The 22,290-nt window shown below is 41.1% G+C and overlaps 1 protein-coding gene across 1 annotated transcript; it reads left to right on the forward strand.

Annotated features, from left to right (window-relative positions):
- The first annotated feature begins 1,534 nt into the window (after positions 1-1,534).
- Positions 1,535-20,620, forward strand: USP14 (ubiquitin specific peptidase 14). Its single transcript, XM_086890947.1, has 16 exons — positions 1,535-1,669; positions 4,075-4,220; positions 4,742-4,774; positions 6,252-6,356; positions 7,994-8,097; positions 10,091-10,149; positions 11,995-12,125; positions 12,433-12,513; positions 13,262-13,341; positions 14,862-14,976; positions 16,306-16,371; positions 16,654-16,746; positions 17,749-17,877; positions 18,947-19,007; positions 19,662-19,769; positions 19,901-20,620. Exons 1-16 carry the CDS (start codon positions 1,654-1,656, stop codon positions 20,050-20,052), a joined length of 1,479 nt encoding a protein of 492 aa, XP_086747073.1. The 5' UTR covers positions 1,535-1,653; the 3' UTR covers positions 20,053-20,620.
- The last annotated feature ends 1,670 nt before the right edge of the window (positions 20,621-22,290 follow it).

A 22,290-nucleotide genomic window follows, 5' to 3' on the forward strand; every position in this document is an offset into this window, starting at 1 on the left:
GAACCTACACTGGACAATAAAGTCAACTTTTGCTCTTCTTCTCCATGACAAACTGAAAAGACAGAAATTTCTAAGCCTTTCACCCTAAGGCTTGTGTTCAAACTCTGGATTATTTTTAAGGCCATTTCATATCTCATTCTTCTACTGTCTGGAACTGAAAATCACATGTGGGTAACAGCAAGGAAAAGATCCTTCTTTAGGATATCAACTCTTTGGCAAAAGCATAGCCAGAAGTGCACGTGCCAACAACCAGACAGTGGTATAAGCTGTGGCAGAAGCTCTTCACAGCTGCACCTGTAAGCAGCAGAGGGGCACTGGGTTTGTGGAGCTAGGAGGGGTCCAAGGAAGGGATGTTTCTCTCTTATCCTCTCACTTGTATGGTAAAGCACTGCTTTTGTTTCTTTAAACACATCCTAGTACCAAGAGTTTTTGTAGAAGCAGTTGAGATTCAGGTCTCCACACCTACTGATTTCAACATTTACAACCTGGTTCATCATGCTGAAGGCTCCTGGCTGTTGCCATCACACACATCCTTCAGTGCTCCTTATCTATCACTGAGCCTAAAAATCATTTTTGGTTGATTACTCATCTTCTCTCTGTCCAATGAAGTCCTTCTGTTGATAATTTTAGCTCCTACTTTATCCTTTCCTATAAACCAAACCTATTTCATCCACAAGAGTATTTTTATTTTTTTTTTGCCTCGCTTCCCCTGCCTTGTGCAATCACAGCTTTTGGGCAGACCCCTGGGAGTGCAAAAGCCCATCTCAGCTCTCTCAGAACCACACAGTCACAGAACGGGTCAGGTTGAGAGGGAGCACAGTGGGTCATCTGGTCCAACCTCCCTGCTCAAACTGTCCTAGGGCACATGGCTCAGGGCTGCATGCAGATGGTCACTGAATGTCTCCGGTCAGGGGGAATCCACGCCCTCTCTGGACAATCTGTTCCAGCGCACGGTAACCTGCACAGTAAAGAGGTTCTCCCTTGTGCTCAGATGCAGCTTCCTGTGCCTCAGTTTCTGCCTCTTGCCTCTTGTCCTACTGCTTGGTCCCACCGAGGAGAGCCTGGCTCCATCCTCCCGACACCTTCCCTTTGGATATTTATACACGTTGATGAGGTCCCCTCTCAGTCATCTCTTCTCGAGGCTGAACAGGCCCAGCTCTCAGCTCATCATCATGACAGAGATGATCCAGTTCATCATCTTCGCTGCCCTTCTCTAGACCTGCTCCAGGAGCTCCCTGTCTGCTGCACTGCTCCCAGAGCCGGACACGCTCTCGCTCCAGCCCTGCGCCCCGCACACCGACATTCCCGGCCCGCGGCACCAGCACCGCCTGCACCTCACTCTGGGGGTCGGGCCCGTCCCGGCCCCAGCCCGGCGCCCTGCGGGGGCTGTGCCCACGGCTCCCAGGGTTACCGGGACGCGGGCCCTGCTGGCTCCCGCTCCCGCTCCGGCCCCGCCCGTTCCGGCGCTGCGCGCGCAGCGCTCCCGCCCCGCTTCCGCCGAGCGGCCGCGCTTGCAGCGTCATCCCGGGGGCTGGTTTGAATGAGACCCCGAGCGGGGCCGGGACCCGCCGCTGCCGCCGCCGCCCGCCCGCGCCCGCCCGCCCCGCCAGCGCCGCGCCGCGCCGCCCTGCGCCCGGGACACGCCGCTCCGCCATGCCGCTCTTCTCAGGTGAGCGCGGCCCCGCGCCCCTCGCGGCGGGCCCTGCCGGGGCGGGCGGGCGGGCGGTGCCCGGCGGCGGCGGCGGGAGCGGGAGGCGCCTCGCACGTGCGCGCCCGTCCCGGCCCCGCCGGCCCCGGGAGCGCCCCGGGAGGCGCGGCCCGGGCGGCGGAGGAGGGAGGGAAGGAGGGAAAGAAGGGAAGCAGGGAGGCAGGGTTGGCCTGGCCCTGCTGGTGGGAGGGCGGGTGTCAATCGCGGGCCGCCGTGCCTCGGCGCTGCCCGTCTCGGTTTGCTCTGCTTTTCTGCTGGAAGAGAAGTGGTGCCGGCCCTCTGGTGAGCCAGAGCTCTGCATCTGCGCCTTCCGGGCGTGTCTGCCTCCGCTCTGGGAAAGCCATTATATCCTACAGGCTCCGTTGGGTTGGAAAACCCAAAAGGTCCGACCTTTGACCGGTCACCACCGTGTCAAGTAGACCAGGGCACTGAGTGCCACATCCAGTCTTTCCTTAAACACCACCAGGCACGGTGACTCCACCGCCTCCCCGGGCAGCCCATTCCGATGTCTAATCACCCCTTCTGTGAAGAGATTCTTTCTAATGTCTACCCTAAACCTAAAGTTAAAGCTTTCTTAAATTATACTTCATCCTATACAGCCCTTCTTGCTGTAAGGAAAGGTTTCCAGGGAAGACTTCAAGAACAAAATCTCCAGTGACGCTTCTGGGACCAATTGCTGCCATGATAGTATCTCACAGATCTGGCCTAGTTGGGCTCTTCAGTTTTTTAGGTTGTGTGCAGCCTCAGAGCAGTTTGTCCACTACTGAAGCTGTGGTTGGCAAACTGAGATCCTTATGTCGATATAACAGGATTTTCCCTCATCTCATCCAAATCTAGTGGAGTCTCCCTCACTGAAGATGTTCAGGAATCGTTCTGGGCACAATCCTGTGGCTTGTGCTCTGGGATGGCCCTGCTTGAGCAGCGAGGTTGGAGGAGATGACCCTCTGTGGTCCCTTCCAACCTGACCCATTCTGTGAAGTGTATGTGCTGTGTTTTCTGATCAGCAGGGAAAATACATCCTTCCTTTTTCTTACTTTCCATTGTTTTCAAATTAACAACTTTCTCTTTTCTTTTGCATGAAGTCTTGGTTGCAGTCTCTGAAGAGAAGACATTCATGCTCTTCCATTCTTCCTCTTGAGTGCTGCGTTGTCAAAACCTATGACACTACGGATTAATAATTGCTAACTCTTCTGCATATTTAGCAGTGGATGCATGACTGTTCAAAAATTCAAAACACAAAACTCTGTGCAGCTGACTTGTTCAGTGACTGAGCGGGTTGTCTTCCTGGAAAATGGGATAAGACTTGTGCTTCCTAGGTCCTCAACATGCGTTGAATGTCTGAATAGAAGATGCTTTCTTTTAGAAATGCTGAAAAGTCAATCATTTCAGTTCTTTTGTAGACAATTTAGTCTAACTCATTTAGACTTGCTTTTGATTATTCTGTGATATTATGCATCAAAGCATTGTGTACATCTGAAATCTGAACCTTTTTGGAAGGGTTTTCAAAATTATGACTTTTTTTTTAAAAAAAAGTTTCTCTAATGTATTTATGTAAAACCAAAGCACAGGTAGAAGGAAGTGGCTTTCGTAAAGTCTGGTATTTCAGCCACTTGCAGTGCGTGTAGGCTGTTGCTGTGTGCTGTGTTTTACAGATTTTCAGTAAAATCTCAGCTTGCTAAGGAAGCCTGTGTTAGTTCTTGGAAGTGGTCAAAGGTGTGTCACTGTTCTGTAGAGGCACACAGCTTATTCCACATTTTTTGTCTGCTCTTGGTCATTACTAATCTCGCCAGAGCAAAGTTAACATTCCATTGTGCCATTATGCTTCCCAGTTCTGCTGGTGATCCCATTTCCAGCCTCAGGGTTCACTTTTTTGTGACCAAATTTCACTTTGCTTCCTAATTCCAGCCCTGCACCTTTACTGGGCTCAGTAGCCTTGCTTTTAAAGAGCACTGTATTGTTTTCCTCTGAAGGAGAACGGAAATGCTACGGGTAACTGAGCTGGAATCGCACCTCTGAACTTCCTTCAGAAAGTTCACTTGTTTGCAACGAGCAGTGTCAAGAGAATGGCAGAGTTGGTTCCAAACTGCTTTTGAGAAGACCTGCTAAAGGGTTTGTGATGGTGTTAGGCACACTGCTTGCAGAGTTTCTCAGTATGTGTGTTACTTCAGTGCATTTGTAGGATGTTTTTAGACTGCTGGAAGTGGTATGTTCTGATGGATGAGGTGCCATAAAGTAAAAAGCCCTGGCTTCATTATTGGCAATTTTAAGAGTTGAAAACAGAATGTCTTAAGTTGAGGTATGAAGTCTTGGTAATTGCATTCTTGGGTATTAGGAAATAATCAAGTTTCAAAACACTTTGTTTGCAGTAAATGTGAAATGGGGAAAAGAGAAATTCGATGGCGTGGAGCTGAACACTGACGAACCTCCAATGGTCTTCAAAGCCCAGTTATTTGCACTGACCGGAGTTCAGCCAGCTAGACAGAAGGTTATGGTTAAAGGAGGAACTCTGAAGGTAGGAATCAATTTTTTGTATTATGTCTGACTTTGTTATGTGTTAACATGAACAATGACCATGTCTCTGGGTGTTCCTCCAGAAGATCTTTGGTTGTGTGCGTTAAACTGACTGCACTTTACTCATTTATACAAAACACAGCTTGGTGGGAGGGTTTTTGTTACTTCTTTATGTTCAGAATCTGAATGCAAGATTTTTCTTTCTAACTTGTTTAAGAGAAATTTCTCTGGTTCTTCTCTGCTGGAGACTTACTGGTGTAATGAGATATAGGCAATTTTGCTGCAAAAAGTTGTTTACATGTAAGCAGTGTTGAACAACACATGAGGAACCTTATTGAAAACACAGTTTGGCTGCTTTTTATTTTAGTCAGACAAGACTTGATAACATGTAAATAGTTAGTATTGTGTCATCTTGGATGAAACACAATTGTATATTTAGAAATATTGTTAATATTAATTAAAATACTTGCTACAAGTATCTTACTACAAGATAATTAACTTGCCATTTATTTTATTTCACAGGATGATGACTGGGGGAACCTAAAAATAAAGAATGTAAGTTCTGAGCAGTAACTAAATTTCACTATTCTGATATTTTATTTTGGCATTTAAAGAAAGACTTGAAAGTGCTTCCTGTTACTGTTTGAATGGGCAGTGCTTTCTTAAAAAGTCATATCTTGATGAAAACTAGTTTTGTAGGTGTTGTGTGTAAGCATGCTTAGAAAAGTCTCACCATTGATTTATTAAAAAAACCCCCTTTTTGGCATCAGTAGGGAAGTTATACCATCTTTTCTGGTGCATATATATGTTTTTTTTCATACAAAAAATGTTCTGGGTCAGAGCAGTGCTGTCTTATCTGTGACCATAAAAATAAGTTATGTAGAGATATTTTATTGATAATACGATGTTATTTAGAGAGAGCTTGTGAACCTGGGCACTGTATGCAGGCCCTTGTCCTTGCACATCCCCACCATGGACAAATGTGTTGGTGATGCTGAAGTTAGACCTCTGCTTATGTCCTCTTTTACCAACCTGCTGAAGTAAGCTCTCCTCTGTTAAATAGCTGCTGTTTTAAAACAAAGCTGTTAGTAATGGTAATTCATACCTTTGGCTAGTTCAAAAAGAAAACAGAAAGCTATCATGCTTGTGCTGCTTGCCTTTATAATATTGCATCAGGGAATCTCACAGGTTTTTGTTGGGTTTTTTTGGTGTCATTTTCATTACTGTATGTCTCTTGTAACATCTTGTAACAGCTGTTACAGGTTTTACTCCAGTTCTTCTCTGGGCAGATTGATTTAGGTAGCGTTGCTCTTACCCTTGTAACTAGTTTGCAAGCATTTGTTAGCAGCCCTTAGCTGCAGCTATTGTAGCAAAGTTATTCAGTAAAAAAACGCAGTACATAATATTCTTTTTTTCTGCATGTGGTTGTGCTAATAGCTGCCTTTATTCGCTTTAATAATGTTATATACAAGCTCTAGGGATTTATTTACACTGTCAAAGCAGTTTCTCTTCATTCTGTTGTTCATCCTTTTCCTTAGCACTGTATGTTTCAAGACTCCAGGTAGTAATTTTCTCCTCCTTTGACAGATCTTATTGTGTAGATGTGCTCCTGTTGAAGCTGAAGGACTCCTTTTCACATTATGCTAGTTCACCAAGCATGGAAACCTGATTGGCTCTTTTTTAACCCTAAAATGTTAGTTCTCATATCTAAACTGATGTGGTAGCTAAGGTTATTTTTCACTTTTCAACTAGTTTAGCCCAGAACTTGCTGGACAAGCTCCCCAGCCTCACCAAATGTTTCAGTGGAAACATCTAGCATGGTTAATTCTGTGGAGTTGTTCTCAGTGGGTCCTTCCTAGATGTGAGGAATTGAGGTATGCCCTAAAGTCACACTAGTGCAGTATTGGTTCTGTTAAACTAAGAGAAAGACTGTTTATTTTTGGGGAAATAGCTGAAGTATGTTAAGAGCTTAAGGGTTTGAGTGGAAATAACTGTCCTTAGATATTCATAGCTATTTTTACTGTGTTTCAAGGGGATGACCTTACTAATGATGGGTTCCGCAGACGCGCTTCCAGAGGAGCCGATTGCTCGGCCCGTCTTCGTGGAGGACATGACAGAGGAGCAGCTGGCCTCGGCTGTAAGCATGTTTCCAGCTTTGGTTCCTTGTAAACCTTCAAGTAATGGCACATTTTTAAATACTTGCAGTTGCTTAGAAGTGGGTTTTGAAACTGTAATGTCTGTTTAGCATCTTCACCAAGAATCACAAATTTACATCAATGACCAAACTGGGAGCAGTGAAAAGAAGTCTGTGATTTAATTTAAGAAGTCATACAATTAGTGCTGTTTTTTCCTTTGAGCAGGCAGCTTAGTAGATTTTCTTAAAATAGCATTGCTGATGTTTTTAAAGATGTTGTATTGCCCTTGCTGCATCAGTACTTTGTCTAAACAAGGCCTCTTAGATACACAAAATTATTTCCTGCCTCTTTCATATCCTTGATGTGAGACTAAGGTTTGTTTTGGGGTGGAGTGTATTTGGGGTTTTGTTTGTCCATGTTACTAGTATTAGGTCAACTTCATGAAAAATGAAAATAAGTTTGACACAGATGTTTTGCTTTATGGAAGTAAAGTCTGAAAGAACATAATTAATCTATTTTCTTAATGAGGTAACTCCTGAGTTTCCTTTTTTTGCAGCTTGAAAGGATTAATTTTCTCATCAGTCATTTGAACTGCAAGCTTTGTCATAATTCACAGTTGCATGATTGTTGTCAACTGTGTATACAGAACAGGAAGACTTTTATGTTGTATGAAAAAGGATCTGTAGTTTAGCACTGGGTTTGTGCTTCAGGATTTAGTGCTGTCCAGGCCACCTGCAGGTGAAGGATATTTCTGTATTTTTCAGTAACCCCATACACAGACACTGAGATAACTGAGAGGGAAGCAAGGAGGTGATTCATTGTCAGGCAACTTTTAAAAAAAGTTGATCACGTGGAAGTTTTGTTATACATCAAAATTCAGTTGTCTGCAGTGCATGTATTCACTTGTGAGATTTGTTAAATGATTTCTCTTTTCCTAAAATAATCTTTTGGTATCGGTATGCAGTACTACTTCAGCTTCATTAAACTGTCTTTTTCAGTGACAAATACCTCAGTATTCAGGATTAAAAAGAAGGAAAATAAAGAAAAATTCTATTACATGATGATTTATAGTTATTTCTGGAACTGGTTAGCTGAGTATTAGTTGGCCTTCACATTGGTCAAAATTTCAGAAATTCACAAGTTTGTTGTCTAAAACGATCAAGTTAATGATCTGTTGCAAATTTCTGGAGAGGAGTTTAAACAGTGCTTTTGTTTCCATCTATGAACTCCATCCTTTTCATAGTTTTACTGAAAACTCATTTTAATTAAAACATCAGTGTTTTGTACAAATGTGTTCATGTGGAAATTTCACGGAAATAGAATTTTAAGGTCAAAACTTGAATGGGATTATAATTGAACTTTCCAAATGACTGCATGCTTGAAGAATATGTTCATTAAACTAAACATGCAGAGAAAAACCCCCAAAGCATTCCTGAATGTTCCTTAGAAGTATCAAGTGATGTAATGATAAATATAATAATAAAGTGGATCTGGAAAAACCTCACAAAGTTTGATGTAATATTCCAGGTTTTACGCGTAATTCAGTTGCTTAGAAGTTGATGTCACGTTTTAGCATTTGTACAGAAATGATTGCCACATCTCTCTGACCTTCAAGCACCCTTGTGAATTTTTTTGGTAGATGGAATTGCCATGTGGATTGACAAACCTTGGCAACACTTGCTACATGAATGCTACGGTTCAGTGTATCCGCTCAGTGCCAGAAGTGAAAGAGGCCCTTAAAAGGTAGGAGTCAGGACAAAAACACCGTGACTAAAATGTTTTCTTTAGCTTATGAAGGAGGTATTTTGCAGAATAATCATTTTAATACTGGTACGGATTTTCATAGCAATCTGTTACTCTTCAGGTCTGTTCAAGATGAACATTATGATTGATTCAATAAAGAAGTTAAGACTTTGTGTTTCTTGGAGCTGGCTTTTAATAAATGTGTTTGGCTTAGCTAGAAAGTAGTTCCTATCAAGATCAGTTTAAAATGCTAAAACAAGCTGCTGAACTCTTAACCCTGATTTTTTGCTGTTAGGTTTTATGGTCCTGTTCTGCATAAAAGAATCATAGGGGAGTCCTGTTCCTTTGAGGAATACTTCCTACAATGGCTCTATTGCACAGTATTTTCAGCTGTGAAATTCTGACATTTACTACTTGGAGGTACCACAGGAAGTTCTAAGACATGCCTTCATGGAATTTTGTTTTGTTTATTAATTTTTTCTGATTGTAGGATACTTTTTCTGATTTTTGCTTGTTTTTGTTACTCTAGACTGAAATGTTAAAATGGCCAGTGGTTTTTGTTGGTTGGTTGTGTTGTTTTTGGTTTTTTTTTTTTGTAAGGAATATACAAGAAACTTGAAAGTTATGAATATTAAAAGAAAACATAATACCTGACAATGTGGCCTGAATTTGTCCTCCAGATGAATTGTAATGAGAAATCATCTTAAAAAGTGAGAATTAGGTACAGCATTATTGCCATCTTAGGGTTAATTTAATTCCTTCAAAATACACTACTTTCTTGATTCCCCGGTAGCCAGCTGGATATTCTGTATTGCTGTCATCACTTGTTATTTAAGTAGTTACAGGTTTTCATTCTGTTAGCAGGTGAACCTTAATTGTTAAGCACTGAGGACTATTAGTGAAGTACAGAAATTTGGTTCCAGGGTTTTTATTGACTATCAGTGTTGTCATTTTTGGAAAGTCTGCACCGAATCAGAATATTTGACAAATTTGACATACCAAAAGGCAAAATGTAGCCTGTGAAACTGGCTATTGAGACTGCAGTACAAGATGTAGCCATATTGTCTGTAGGAAGTCAGATTCACAGTCGGATTCAAGCTCTGTTTTTCCCTGGAGATTTAGCCTTTTTTTGGTCTTCCCTTGCTTGATGACAGCACAGAAGGCTATAGGGTGCATGGCAGTGGGAGAGGTGTGAAAGGACTCGCTTGGGAAAGCTGTTACAGCTTCTTTCCTCACAGCCTGCGCCACTGATCTCCCCAAGGAACTCCTCCCTGTTCTGTAGCGTGTCAGGAGAATGTTTCCTGCTGGTCATCTAGCAATGGTCAGAATTTCAAAAGTTCAGAATTTCTAAGATTAGAGAATGTGTGAGACCCTCCTTGTGCTTGACAGCTTTGGGGAGTCCGTCTATTCCTCATCCAACTGCTAAATTAAGAATTCAAAGAGTGATAAGTTCTTGTCATATAGGTGGACTCCCACACCTTTTCAGTGTAGGAAATACTTTCCTAAGAAAATATCTCACCTCTTACTGTTTTGCTTCTGCTGTGAAGGGAGGAAGCAAGCCTGCCTTCCATCTCTGTGCATTTTATCTGCCATCTATCCTTGAAGGTTTTTTTTTTTCCCCCCCATGTATCTGACGAGTGTACATGTATCATGGCAAGTGTTCAGAAATGTGGTAGCTTTTGTTCAGACTTTCTCAGTTTCTTTAAAAGTAAAACAAGTCTTTAAGGCAAAAGGTTTAGGGAAGCAGCAGTGATGTGGCCAGGTTTTTTAGTCTGCCTTTACTTACTGTCTGAAAGATGCCAGATGTCCTTTGCTTCCATGCTTGCAAGGTAGCTGAAACTTTGAGGTAACTGTGAGTGAATCTTACCTTTGGTTACTTCTGGCTTGGTGATAGATTTCCTTTAAATGAATCTAGCTGCTGCCTGCTTCAAAAACCTGACTGTCCTTCCTGTTTGTGTTTAATTGCAAGCAAATTATTTTTCTTCCCTTTTAGGTATGGTGGTGCCTTAAGAGCTTCGGGAGAAATGGCCTCTGCTCAATACATTACTGCAGGTTGGTGTTTAGAGTAGAAAACGGGTTTAGACAAGTGTGTGATTTCCTGCTAACTGCAGATGAAATCTGCAGTTAAAATTCTGTGTATTGTTCTTTAGTGCATATGCCTTAGGAATGTCAGATCTGCTGGCACTGGAGGATTCATTTTGTCTTTAAAGGTTATTCTGCCCCTGCCTGCAAAGCGTTTATCTCTGCTCATTATCAGGCTGCAGGCTAGGGAAAAGACACTTAAGTGTGATCTAGGCTTAGGTAGAAACAATTTGTATCTCTTAAACATGTAGGCATGATGAGGTAATTGGAACTTCCTAAAGCAGATTCCATCCATCCATCTGTTGATTTGATCACTTTGTGTAGAAATATTTCAGTTCTTTGTTTCACATGGTGGTAGGCTAAGACCATACTCTTGGGATATGCATTTCATTGGTATTTTTGAATATGATTTATTGGCTGAGCATTATTGTTACGATGAAAACTGATGCTTTATCAGAGGTCTTAGCCTTTGCCCTAGAGATCCAGATTTCATAACTGGAATGGAAAGGAGGGTCTTCAAAACAAAAGTTACTCTTTGTTGTGGTGGTCTGGGTGCTCACACTGTGGGAGCTCACGGTGGCCCCGTATCTTCAAGCTCTAACTAGAGTTCTAGTTAGACCCCTTACACTTGAACAAGGGTACTACTTGTCCGCTTTTTCTTTTTTTACTCTATTTCATTGCCCCACTAAGATGCTGGGCCAGGACACTGGGATTTCTACCAGTCCATTTAAGGAAAAACAAAACAATATAAGGAAGGAAAGGTCCAGTTTGTGGGTATGCCTGCTGATCGAATTTTGGGGTGGTAAGTTCAATGGTTACTCTATACAGCCATGCCTGCCCCTCCCCTTTTCACTGCCTTTACTTCGTGTCCCTTGTTTTCTTTTTAAGGTGACAGCTCTGCTTCTTAGGAATTTTAATAGTTTAAGTAATTTGTAATTAATTCGTGGGTGCTGAGCTGTTCAGGAACTCCTGCATGACACTTATGGCATTTTTTTTTTAATTGCTGTGTCATATCAGTTGCACCTCTTATCAGGGTCAGTGAAGACATTTCTGAAAGAGGAAGCAACTGACCGTAGTTCCCTGTAATTTTGCCTATATTCACTTACTCAGAGAACAATTCATTAGTCTCTTCACTTGTAAATTAGTGACCATGAAGACTGTTGCCTTCCTCACAGGGTTGTTGTGAGGATTAACAGGTGCTTTTGAAGTGATCTGTAGATTTAAAATGCTATAACTTGCGTAGATAAGACATATGCTAGAGTGTGGAACAAAAAAGAAAGCCATGTGTGTTGTCATGCAGTCAGTATCATTCTTTGGATTGCACATAGCTATGAGCTTTCTGCACATGTGCATACACATACTCGTTCTCCTGGGTCTTAAGCATGGGTATTTCCTAGATATTTTATTAAAGTTTTTTTTTTCCTAGTTGCTGGTGAAACTTAAGTTGTTCTAGAGGATAGATTGTGAATGCCTTCTGTTTTTTCTTGTGCAAACATTGTTCCTCAGATGTGTTCCAAATGAAATCTTAATTGCTCAATATTTTTTTCCTGTTAGCAGCCAGGAAGGACAAGGCATTATGTGCCAAATTCTCAGAATTGCCATCTCTATGCTTTCAAAGTTGTGTTCACAAAGGAGATCTTAGGTGCACCTGTTATGCCACCTGGAAAATTTGGTCCTGCTTTGGAAAGATCAAATTGGACAGTGTTAAATGATCAGTCTTTAAATGTTGCTGCTGTTTTACTATTCTTTTTACACTTCCTGCCATGTTTGAATTGTTTTTTCACTTCTCAAAGCATTCACTTATTTTTCTTCAAGCTCTTAGAGACTTGTTTGATTCCATGGATAAAACTTCCTCCAGTATCCCACCTATCATTCTCCTGCAGTTTTTACATATGGCCTTCCCACAGTTTGCAGAGAAGGGTGATCAAGGCCAGTACCTTCAACAGGTAAAGACCAGTTATTAGCTTATTGTTTAAAATTCTACAGTATGTTGGAAGTTGAGAACAAGAACATTTTAATCTTTTCCTTCTCTTGTGAAAATAATTACTCCCACTAGTAAAGTGGGGTGGTTTTTCTGTATAAAAGTTGTATAGAAGTTGAACATAATATCAAGTGCTACTTCTGAGAATGCATAGTGGAATTCTTTGAAATTCTTAGCTAAGGAATCCTCACATTTGGCTTTGTTGTTGATGGGTTTAATGTTACTAAATCATAATGCTAGTAGTCAGGATTAATGTTGTGTTCCCTTCCTAGGATGCCAATGAGTGCTGGGTGCAGATGATGAGGGTACTACAGCAGAAGCTGGAAGGCATAGAAGGTGATACAGTTATGGAGGTAATTGTAGTCTTACTCTAACCTGAATAAGGATTTGTAGTATTTCACACCTGTTGTTAAATAATGTCTGTTTGTGAGTTCTTTAACATGTGTCAATATGTGAAATTGCTTTCTGACGTGTCTGATCAGAGTAAAGCTACCATGGTCCTGTCAGTGATGCTATGGAGTGTGCTGAAGGAAACCCTTCCCTTTGGGCTTTGTAAGGCAGTGTTGGACCAAGCTGGTGGTGACACCCACTCACATAAATGGCAGCTGGCCCTGATAACCTGTTAATCCAGCACATAAGAACTCTTTTTTTTCTGAAAAAAGCGTGCTAAATTGAACTGTTTCAAACAGACAACCAACCAAATCAACCTGATACAATAAATTACTGGAAGTTTTTCCTGAGTTTTTACCAAAACAGCTTTCTCTTTTCTGTGTAAACTGTTTTCTGGAGAGTCTTGGCAGAGCCTTGGAAGACTATCCTGAAACTTAAGATAAATTTAAGTTGTGGGACAGGGCTTTGTGAGTTTTTGTTCTTGCTTGTTAATGTGTTTTAGGTTGGTTTTAACAGCATGTTAAAAGCATGTTTGTTTTGGAACTTGCATGCTGTGTTAGAAGATTGACTGACTAGGAGAAAATGCACCTATAGAAAGATGAAGGAATAGGCTTTAAAGACTAAATAAATGGGGCTATTTTGTTATCATTGTAGAGATGACTGTATTTACGTTCTATTTAAAGTTACATCACAAGAGATTTTGTTTTACAGACAGACTCTGGAGCTACAGCAGCATCCTCTAAAAAGAAGAGTTTAATTGATCAATTCTTCAGCATTGAATTTGAAACAGCGTATCCTAAAGACTAAGGCAAGACATAAACAATGATGATTTCACACTTTAGCAGTTGAGTTCAGGGAGGATGAAAAGCATTATTCAGAATAGTATGGAAAATGAAGGTGTAGGTTGGGGAAAGAGGGTCATGATGTTGTGCAGGAGTACATAGAACTTAAAAGTTAAGGTTGGATATGCTTTGAGGGAAAGGATGATGTGGAGAGAGAGAGTGGTAATGGAAATTTGCAGAAAAAGAACAAACCCATGTTGAATTTCAGTAGCAGATTTTCTCCCCAGAGAAGATTGGTACTTACCAGCTTCAGGGATGCTGACATGCTTTATCCAACTAAAAGTAATTGTTGTCCTAAATAGACCTTTTTGGCTTGTAAAGGTGTGTTGCTGACATACCTGGTGTACTAGAGATGCAGAAAAGGTAGCTTGATTGATTTCTTAAGAAATAAATTAGGTGTCTGCTGTTCTATGAGTAAGAAACAAATGAAGCTGACAACTTTCTAGTAGGTTCTTTATAGCAAGAAAAAGAGGATATCACCACCTGGGGCACACATTTCAGGGCAAGTATTACTCTTTTCCCCTTTCTCCACCCCAAAATCCTGGCTGTCATCAAACTGAGCAACACTTTTAAAAAGAACTACACACCATGCATTTTGCTTGTCTGAAATAAGGAAACATCCCCTTAGATGAGGTGCTGTATCTCATAGCTTGGTAGTAATGAGGAATAAAGGCCTTTTTAGAAGTAAGAATCATGGATCTCTCTCCCTCTTCTGTGATGTTTGTTATCCTTAAAAGAGTTGGGAGTCTTGGAATGTGTAGTTAAGAGGAGTGATGCATAGGTTAGTATCAGCAAGAAGACTTGTTAGAAGGGTTGCAGACTTTAAAAGTATAATTAAAACAGCATTTGTAGAATAGCTGCAGTCAGAAAAATACCTTGTTGGAAGGAGATGGATGAGAGAAAAGCATTGTGGTAGAACTATGAAAAGAGAAGAGGACAGACAGAACAGTTGAAAGGAATGTAGAAAACAATGAAGGAATTAATTTCATTTCAGTGAAGAGAACAGATACAAGGCAGAGAAGGGAGGCTCTGCATGTTGTAAAGAAACAGGAAGTCTGGCCAGCAGCAGTAGAATATCTTTATTAATCATAAACAATAATGGAGTGTAATGTTGCAGGAGGGCTTTGCAACTGGGTGTTGGCAGCCAGTTAATGTGTTCTGTGTCCTGGGGGTTGGGTGGTGATGGGGGAGAAGAAAGAAAATGCAGGCCTCAGCTTAAATGGTGATCAAAGACTTATTTTAATTTTTTTGGTGTGCTGTCTGCTCCTGCTGCCCCTTGTCCTTAGGTATGAAGGAACAGATTGGTCTGAAGGAAAGGTTCCTTCAAATCTTTTTTGTACTAGGAGAAGTAAAAGTACTGTCTACACAAGCACAGAGTTACCTAAATTACTGTGCTGCTTGGCATGCTCTTTTCACTAGAGCAGTAGTTCAGCTCTTGGTGGATGATGGTTTTCCTTAATTTTGTGAAGCATGAAATGTACAGAAGCCGAAGAAGAAGAAGTAACTAAAGGAAAGGAGAATCTCCTTCAGCTTAGCTGCTTTATCAATCAAGAAGTGAAATACCTGTTTACAGGACTAAAATTGGTAAGCTATTGCAACTTTTATTGAATTGAAATTCTAAATGGCCTGCGTATTTTCAAACTGAAATTCTAAGTGACCTAAATACACTTAATTCTAAGTGTGTTTAATTTGATATGTGGAATTGACATCTGCTGTCCAAGCTTTACAAAGTTTCAGGAATCCTTTTGGTGTTCATTGGGAAGATGAAAGGGAATTGCATGTTAATGTCCAACAGACTTCAGCAGAGCATTTTCTTGACCCTGACATGGTCTGCCCCGTGCAGGTAACCAAGTGCAAGGCAGTTGGCTACTTGTTTGTGCAGCTGGGTTTCACTCCAGACTGAGCAGTATCATGATTTACGCAGCAATCAGTTCCCAAAAGGTCCAAAAGTCAACTTGAAAGTAGGGTGGCATTTTGGTTCCTAATTAAAAACCCCCCAGATGATGTAACAACTAAATTTAATTTTGCAGATTTTGAAGGGGGTGTCATTTTCCATCAGACAATATAATTCTCAAACTTTTAAAGTAGGACTCCTTAAGGTACTTGGTGCTTTATATATATGTATGTATTTTGAAATTGTAAGGGCTTTTTGGGGAGTCTGAAGTAGAAAGGAGAGGAGCTAGTGCAAAACCTTTGTAGTAACTGTGCAAGTCTAGGGCAGTGATCTGGTTTGTACAGGACTAAAACCAAGTTGCGTGATTCTCAGATAATCTTTGTATCTTTGTCTTTTTTTTCTTTTTTCCTAACTGTTTAGAAGAAAAAGTAGGATAAAATAGCTAATATTCACAAATGAAAAAACTATAAAAAAAGGAGACTTCACTTTTAGGTAAAAAAAAATCTACAATTCTCATGTTGGCTTGCCTGGAGCAAGAGAATTGCAGCACTAAGAACCAAGTTAGTCTTTCCCGAACTGTTTTTAGGAGATGCCAGCTGTCACTTTAGATGCAGCTCTGGCTGCTTGAGACTGAGAGCTGAGGAATGTGCAAATATTCTTCTCACAGGAAACTTAAGGTTCTCTTCAGTTTTTTTCCAAGCATGATATGATACATTTGTAACCAAGTCCAGATACAATTCATAAGAAATCCAATTGTGAGTTCTACTCCTGTGGCGCAAAATTGTGTGCAAAGATGAACTCAGTGTTGTCTGGGCTCAGGAATGAGCCTGGAGCTGAAGGGATGAATGGGCATGGTCCTTTCTGCCAAGGAATTTCAAAATCTTGTGTGTTGTAATGACTGACAACAACAGACAAGACTGGCAGAACAAGATTTAGTTTACGGTTTGTTTACCCCTGTTGTGCTTTTCTCTAAGCTGTGTTTTATGATGAACATGTGTTACTTCCTTTTCTTCTAACAGCGTCTTCAGGAGGAAATCACCAAACTCTCTCCAACACTGCAAAGAAATGCACTCTATATCAAATCTGTGAGTGGTACTTTCGTTGCTTTTTATGATTCTTTTAATTGTCAGTTTTCTGTTCCAAACTACAAAGTTATTGCTGCAACATCGTGTGATTTACGTTTATAAAGCATCTGAGTATCCAAGAAATCTAAAGATTTAAAAAAGGAGACCTTGTTTTATTCCTGTGGGTTTGTGTACAAATACATTCCCAGTATAGACTGTAATTTAGGACAGCCGGTCTTAAAGGTAAAATAGATCTGTGAATATTTAAAGTAATAGCTTTTTCTAATTTTTTTTTTTTTATAGTCCAAAATTAGTCGCTTGCCAGCGTACCTGACTATTCAGATGGTTAGATTTTTTTACAAAGAGAAAGAATCTGTGAATGCAAAAGTTCTTAAGGTAAGTTTTCTGCATACTGAAGTTTAATTCCTCTTCATGTTTCCTGTGAGTTTTTATTAAAGGTAGACAACAAGGACTTGAAGACTACTTACTAAATTGTTTGCTTTTAAATTGCATTTAAAAACATTAACAGTGCCGTTTCTTTGCTCAAGTTCAAAGTAGTTTTGTTCCCAGTTGTGATGGTGTGTGGCACACTACACTACCCAAAATAGACTGAGGAAGGAGGTGAGGGACTAAAGTGAATTTACCCCAGTATCGCTAATGTTACAGGATGACAATAAACAAGATACTTTTTTTGTCTTTTCTCATCAGTGGTTCTGAGAAGAATGTTTAACTGAGGAGAGGGCCGTGCTTTCAATCTCTGAACAGTGTTCTAATCTTGATGGGAGATGCTTATGCTGTCAGACACTTCCTGTGTTAGTTATTTTTATGGTCTAGCTTTCTGATGGACAAATGCAGGATCCAGCTGCAAACAGCTGAATGTTCTGGTTTTGCTTTCTGTTGGCCATGGCTGACAGACCTCATAGGCTGCCTGAGGAGCATTGAGATAGATGCTCCTTCCTTACAAGAGGAAGAAGGGAAATAAAGACTGAAGGTTCATGTCAGCTATTTCAGAAGTTAGTTTGGATAGCACAAATTGACATTTTTGCCAGAGAACAGTCATTCTACACGCCTGCCTCTTTTTTTCTTTTCCCTTAGGCCTGTATAAGTATTTCTGTAATGTAAAAGTATGGCAGCTAACAATAAAGAATGTGATTTATTAATTATTAGTCTATGCGGAACATAATTATTTATGATGGTTTGTTTATACTGAATTAAACATTCTTCTGTGAAAGCATTGTAGCCCTTCTGTTAAATACTGCCACCAGAATCCCAGTAGGTCAGGTTGCCATCAATTTGAAGAGGGTTGCATTTAATTTGACTGTGTTGTCTTCCCATGGGAGAATGCTTTAACACTGAGTACCAAATCAAGCTAATAAATCTTTGTTTTTAACGTCCTAGGATGTCAAATTTCCTCTGATGTTGGATGTGTATGAGCTGTGTACGCCAGACCTGCAGGAAAAAATGGTTTCTTATCGATCAAAATTCAAAGATCTAGAAGACAAAAAAGTAAATCAACAGCCAAAGAATGTAGGTCTCCTGACACTTTTACTAATTCATACATCTGAAATTGGGGTACTAATAAGGACTAGAGAAAACTTGATGTCTTTAAATATATTATTTTCTTACACAGCAAACTCCTTGATTGAGCTTTAGCTGTTTTTGTCCTCTATTTTCATGAAGATATAGTATCTGCTTTGGTGTGTTTGCTTGATGAAAAATGTTAAATGCTGTAGTCAGACAGCATGTATTAAATATATTAAAATGTAGTGCTTCTGGTTACCAGTGCTATGCCTAAAGGTTTTCTGCCAGTTACACAAAATTATTCTCTTCAAATATTACTGTTTGCTGGCTGCTCCCTTCTTCAGTGGAGTGTAGGAAGCTGTTCCCTGCTCAACAGTTGGAAAGGGTTGTACAAGACACTGCTAATGTGTCTGACTAGGAAAAACTAAGAGTATGTGTACTGTTGAGCTTAAAATCATTACTGTAAAGACTTAGAAAATGGTTTCATGTCTTATCCCGTCTACATAATTCTAACACTGATTTCCCCATCTTTAATGAAGACAAAAGTAAATGAGCTAGAACTGTAGTGTTTTAGCCATTTTGTTAAAGTTTGCTGGTATTTTTCCTGGCCTAACTCCTGGCAAATTCTTTTAAACATTTGGATAAGGCTTGCATCCCCTCTTACACAGATGGGAGCAAGGAAAGAGTGCTATTTTTGAACAGAATGTATTGGCACAGAGAGTCTGTCTCTGGTATTTTCTTATTGCCACTTCTGCTGCTAGCAAGCCCCCACCAAGGAATAAATCTTCAATTGCAGAATTGTTTCATAAACAAACCCATAAATCTCGTGGGTGGACACTTCAGGCAGTATGCGCTAAAATGGTTATATATTTGCTTTAAAACTGGTCTTCGGATAAGGCTTTTGTGTGTCCACCTAAAAAATACAGTTTGAATACAACTTCATCTTCTTGCAAGTTGAACAAAAATATTTAGACTTAGAAATGTTCTTAAATGAATGGATACTTAGGATTGGATACGATTGTGCTACAGCTTTTATTAACTGTTCCACATTAATTCAACTTACTCTCTTTTTTAGTCTAGTAAAAGTGATGGTGCACAGAAAGAAGTTAAATATGAGCCATTTTCTTTTCCTGATGGTGAGTACAGGGAAGCAAATCTACTTTGAAGTAACTTTCTATTTACTTGTGTTAAGTGTACCTGATGGTAGGAATATTTTGAGAACCTGGCCCTTTAATGCTTTTGAAAATTAATCTTCAAAGACTGACAGGAATGGAAAGATTTAGGTAAACCAAAACGTTGAGATAGTGAAAGGCATAATTGCCATCCATCTGATAAGCTGGTGATGACAGAAGACGGGCACACAAAGACATTTGCATGTAACGTGCAGTTGTTTTGCATGCTGCCTTGTCAGTGGGTGGTAGAAGGCTGAAATCACAACAAAAACTTAAACTGGACTTTCAAAAGTGCTGTGCTGGTGTTGCCTTAGTTTTGGGGGGGGCTTGGAGCCTGAGGGCCCAAAGCACTCACCCTGTGCATTACATCAGTAATATTTATGGGTACACATTTATTTAATGAGAATGCACAGCGTCTTCAGTTTCCTGAGACTCTCCTGGCTGAGAGCTGCTGCATTTAGTTCAAAATGGTTTAGTTCCATGCTGTAGCTGGGGTTTTTACACACACAGCTGTGGTGCTGAGGCCTGGCTGATGCATCTTTGGTTTGCGAGCTGTTAAAAATACTGCAGATGTTCAAGCAGGTCTCAACTTTTTCTTACCTTTTCTTTCCCTTTCAGATATTGGTTCTAACAATTGCGGCTATTACGACCTGCAGGCAGTGCTAACTCATCAAGGCAGATCAAGTTCCTCTGGGCATTATGTGTCTTGGGTCAAAAGGAAACAAGGTAAAAAAAAAACCCAAACCAAATTGCAGCCTGCTAACCACTCTTCACAGCTCCTTTCAGCAAAGGGGTTGTTAAGCAAGCTTAGATATTATGTACCTAACTTAGAAATGATCCTCTTGTTTTCCTTGCAGATGAGTGGATTAAATTTGATGACGACAAAGTCAGCATTGTTACACCTGAAGACATTTTGAGGTTATCTGGGGGTGGAGACTGGCATATAGCTTATGTTCTACTCTACGGGCCTCGCAGAATTGAAGTCGTTGAAGAAGCAGCTGAACAATAGTCTTCCGTTCTAGCCATTCTGCCTAGGTGTGAAATAAATGTTGATTACTGATCACTTCTTTAACCCCAGAGCTTTAGCAAGTGGATAAATAATTTGTTCAAACCTTCTCATGTGCAGAGGGATATTGTTTTAAAACTGATCCATGTACCAATTAGTCACTATTGGACTGGACTGCCCGTTGTGGTGGTGACAATACTTAAAATAGCTTTAATGTCTTGCAGAAGATATTTTTTTTTAATGAGCCTCTCTTCCTCCTTCTCTAATGTCATCAAGTATTTATTACACACCTACTCTCACATTTGTTACTCTTGCATGGTTTATACCACAGTTCAGTAGCTGTCCATCCTTTGCCTTACCTGGCAGTTCTGTTAGGAAGGTAGAAGAGAAACCGTTGCCTTGTTGTGTAACTCAGTGCTGCTGCCCATAGACAACAGCTGTGGCTACAATCAAGTATTTGTCCAGCCTGACCTGCTGATTCAGTCTCTTCTGTTGCTGGCATCTCATGATTTCAAAATGAATTGTGATCAACAATGTGTCCATTAAAAACAGCTCCTGTCCTGGTACTGTAGTCAGTATGCGTTTGTTTTCACTTCTTGGGCCACCACGGATGAATGTCTCAAAGCAGTCATGGAATAAAGTAACTTTTTTTTTTTTTTTTAAGCTGTAGGGATGTGTCTCCTGTCCTGTTACTCTTTACTCAGCTTAGTCCAGTGTGGTGGCTGCAAAATTTGGCTTTGCTTACAGGACCTTCTGCATAACTAAATGTGTGTGACTGCAGTAAAGCCTTTCAGCACTGGCTCCAGCCCAAAAAGCACTATCAAGGTCATCAACCCCCTCACCTCTTGATGTGCAGGTTCCCAGTGTTGATGTGTCCCAGTGCCTTCTGGAAGAGCTGTCCATACTCCTATGAAATACTTTCACTTTTGTTGGCAGGGTAGTGAGTTTGCCTGTGCCTCACTTGATGAGAAAAGGTCCTTTTACCCTTCCCTGGGGCCACTGCCATCAGCTGTGGCCATCACACACGTGGCTCCTCTGCCTTGCAGTTGTTACTCCAGTGCCACCTTCCCTGCACAACTTCACCTGGGAGCACACCAAACACCTGGGCCTGTAGTGTATGTGGCATGATGCTTAAAGGCAAGTTCTGCCCATGAAGGAAGCCCTCCCCAACAGTAGTGGCTCTGTTCTGCTGGCCCCACAGAAACATGGGTTAAATTCTCCAAGGTTAAATTCTTGTTCTGCATCCTGTTCCGGTGGAAGGAGAGATGGTGCCTGTGTTTGGTTGCTGCTTTGTGGAACTGCATCCTCCCACTGCCATCCTCAGCTTTCCCAGCACTGAAGTTGTCAGACACACTCACAATATGCTCAAGTCCCTTAATCAGGTGAAACTGTTGAAGTTCATACCTTCTACCAACCCCTACCTGTAGCAGGAGCTAAAACCTGCACCGTTATTTCCAATAATTTTCCTGTATCTCTGCTCCACCAACCTTCACTGAGGCACCCTACTCAAATTCCCAATCACATTTAAGTCCAAAGCGGGGCAGCAAGCACAAAACTCACCAATGGCTCTGCAGGCAGGAATGCTCAGGTGGTAGCTAACCATGCTGGAAATTCACAGCTGAGTGAATAGCTGAAGAAGTAGAGTTCAGTGGAAGTTATTTTCCAAGCACTGACCTATCAGAGTGATCTTGCTGAATGACAGAAACACGACACTAAACCTGCCACAGAACAAGTTGTAGCCAGCTGCCACTTAACACCACAAAAACCTCTCACATTTTGAGGGAAAACAGCTTGTACCCATCTTACAGACAACCATGGCCTTAAAATAAAACCTTCAGAGTAACCTGTGACAAAAAAAAAATATCTTGGTTTACCAGGACTCAGGGGTGTTCCTACATAGCCAAAGAATGAGAAGATAAAAATAATCACTAATTAAAACATGATCACTGACTGAACCAGTGCTTCAGTGGGAGAGCGGTACAGCATTTCTTCCCTGGAAGTCAGTGCTGTGCCTTGGAGTGCCATCACAACCCTCTCATTTTACCTCCACCAGGTAGGGTTTGACAGTGCTCAGCTCCCATCACCCCAAAGGGTGACTCCAAAGTCCTTCACACACAGTCCTTCCCTGCTGTGTGGAACAAGCTTGCCAATTCTCCGTCCAGCGGAACTTACCTGAGTTCTGCTGGTGCCAAACCGTTCCACAGCCTCCCCCAAAAGCTGCCAGGGCTCTTCATCCTCCCC

The sequence above is a fragment of the Cyanistes caeruleus genome, chromosome 1 (genome assembly GCF_971803275.1).
Source record: "Cyanistes caeruleus chromosome 1, bCyaCae1.hap1.1, whole genome shotgun sequence".
NCBI lineage: Eukaryota > Metazoa > Chordata > Aves > Passeriformes > Paridae > Cyanistes > Cyanistes caeruleus.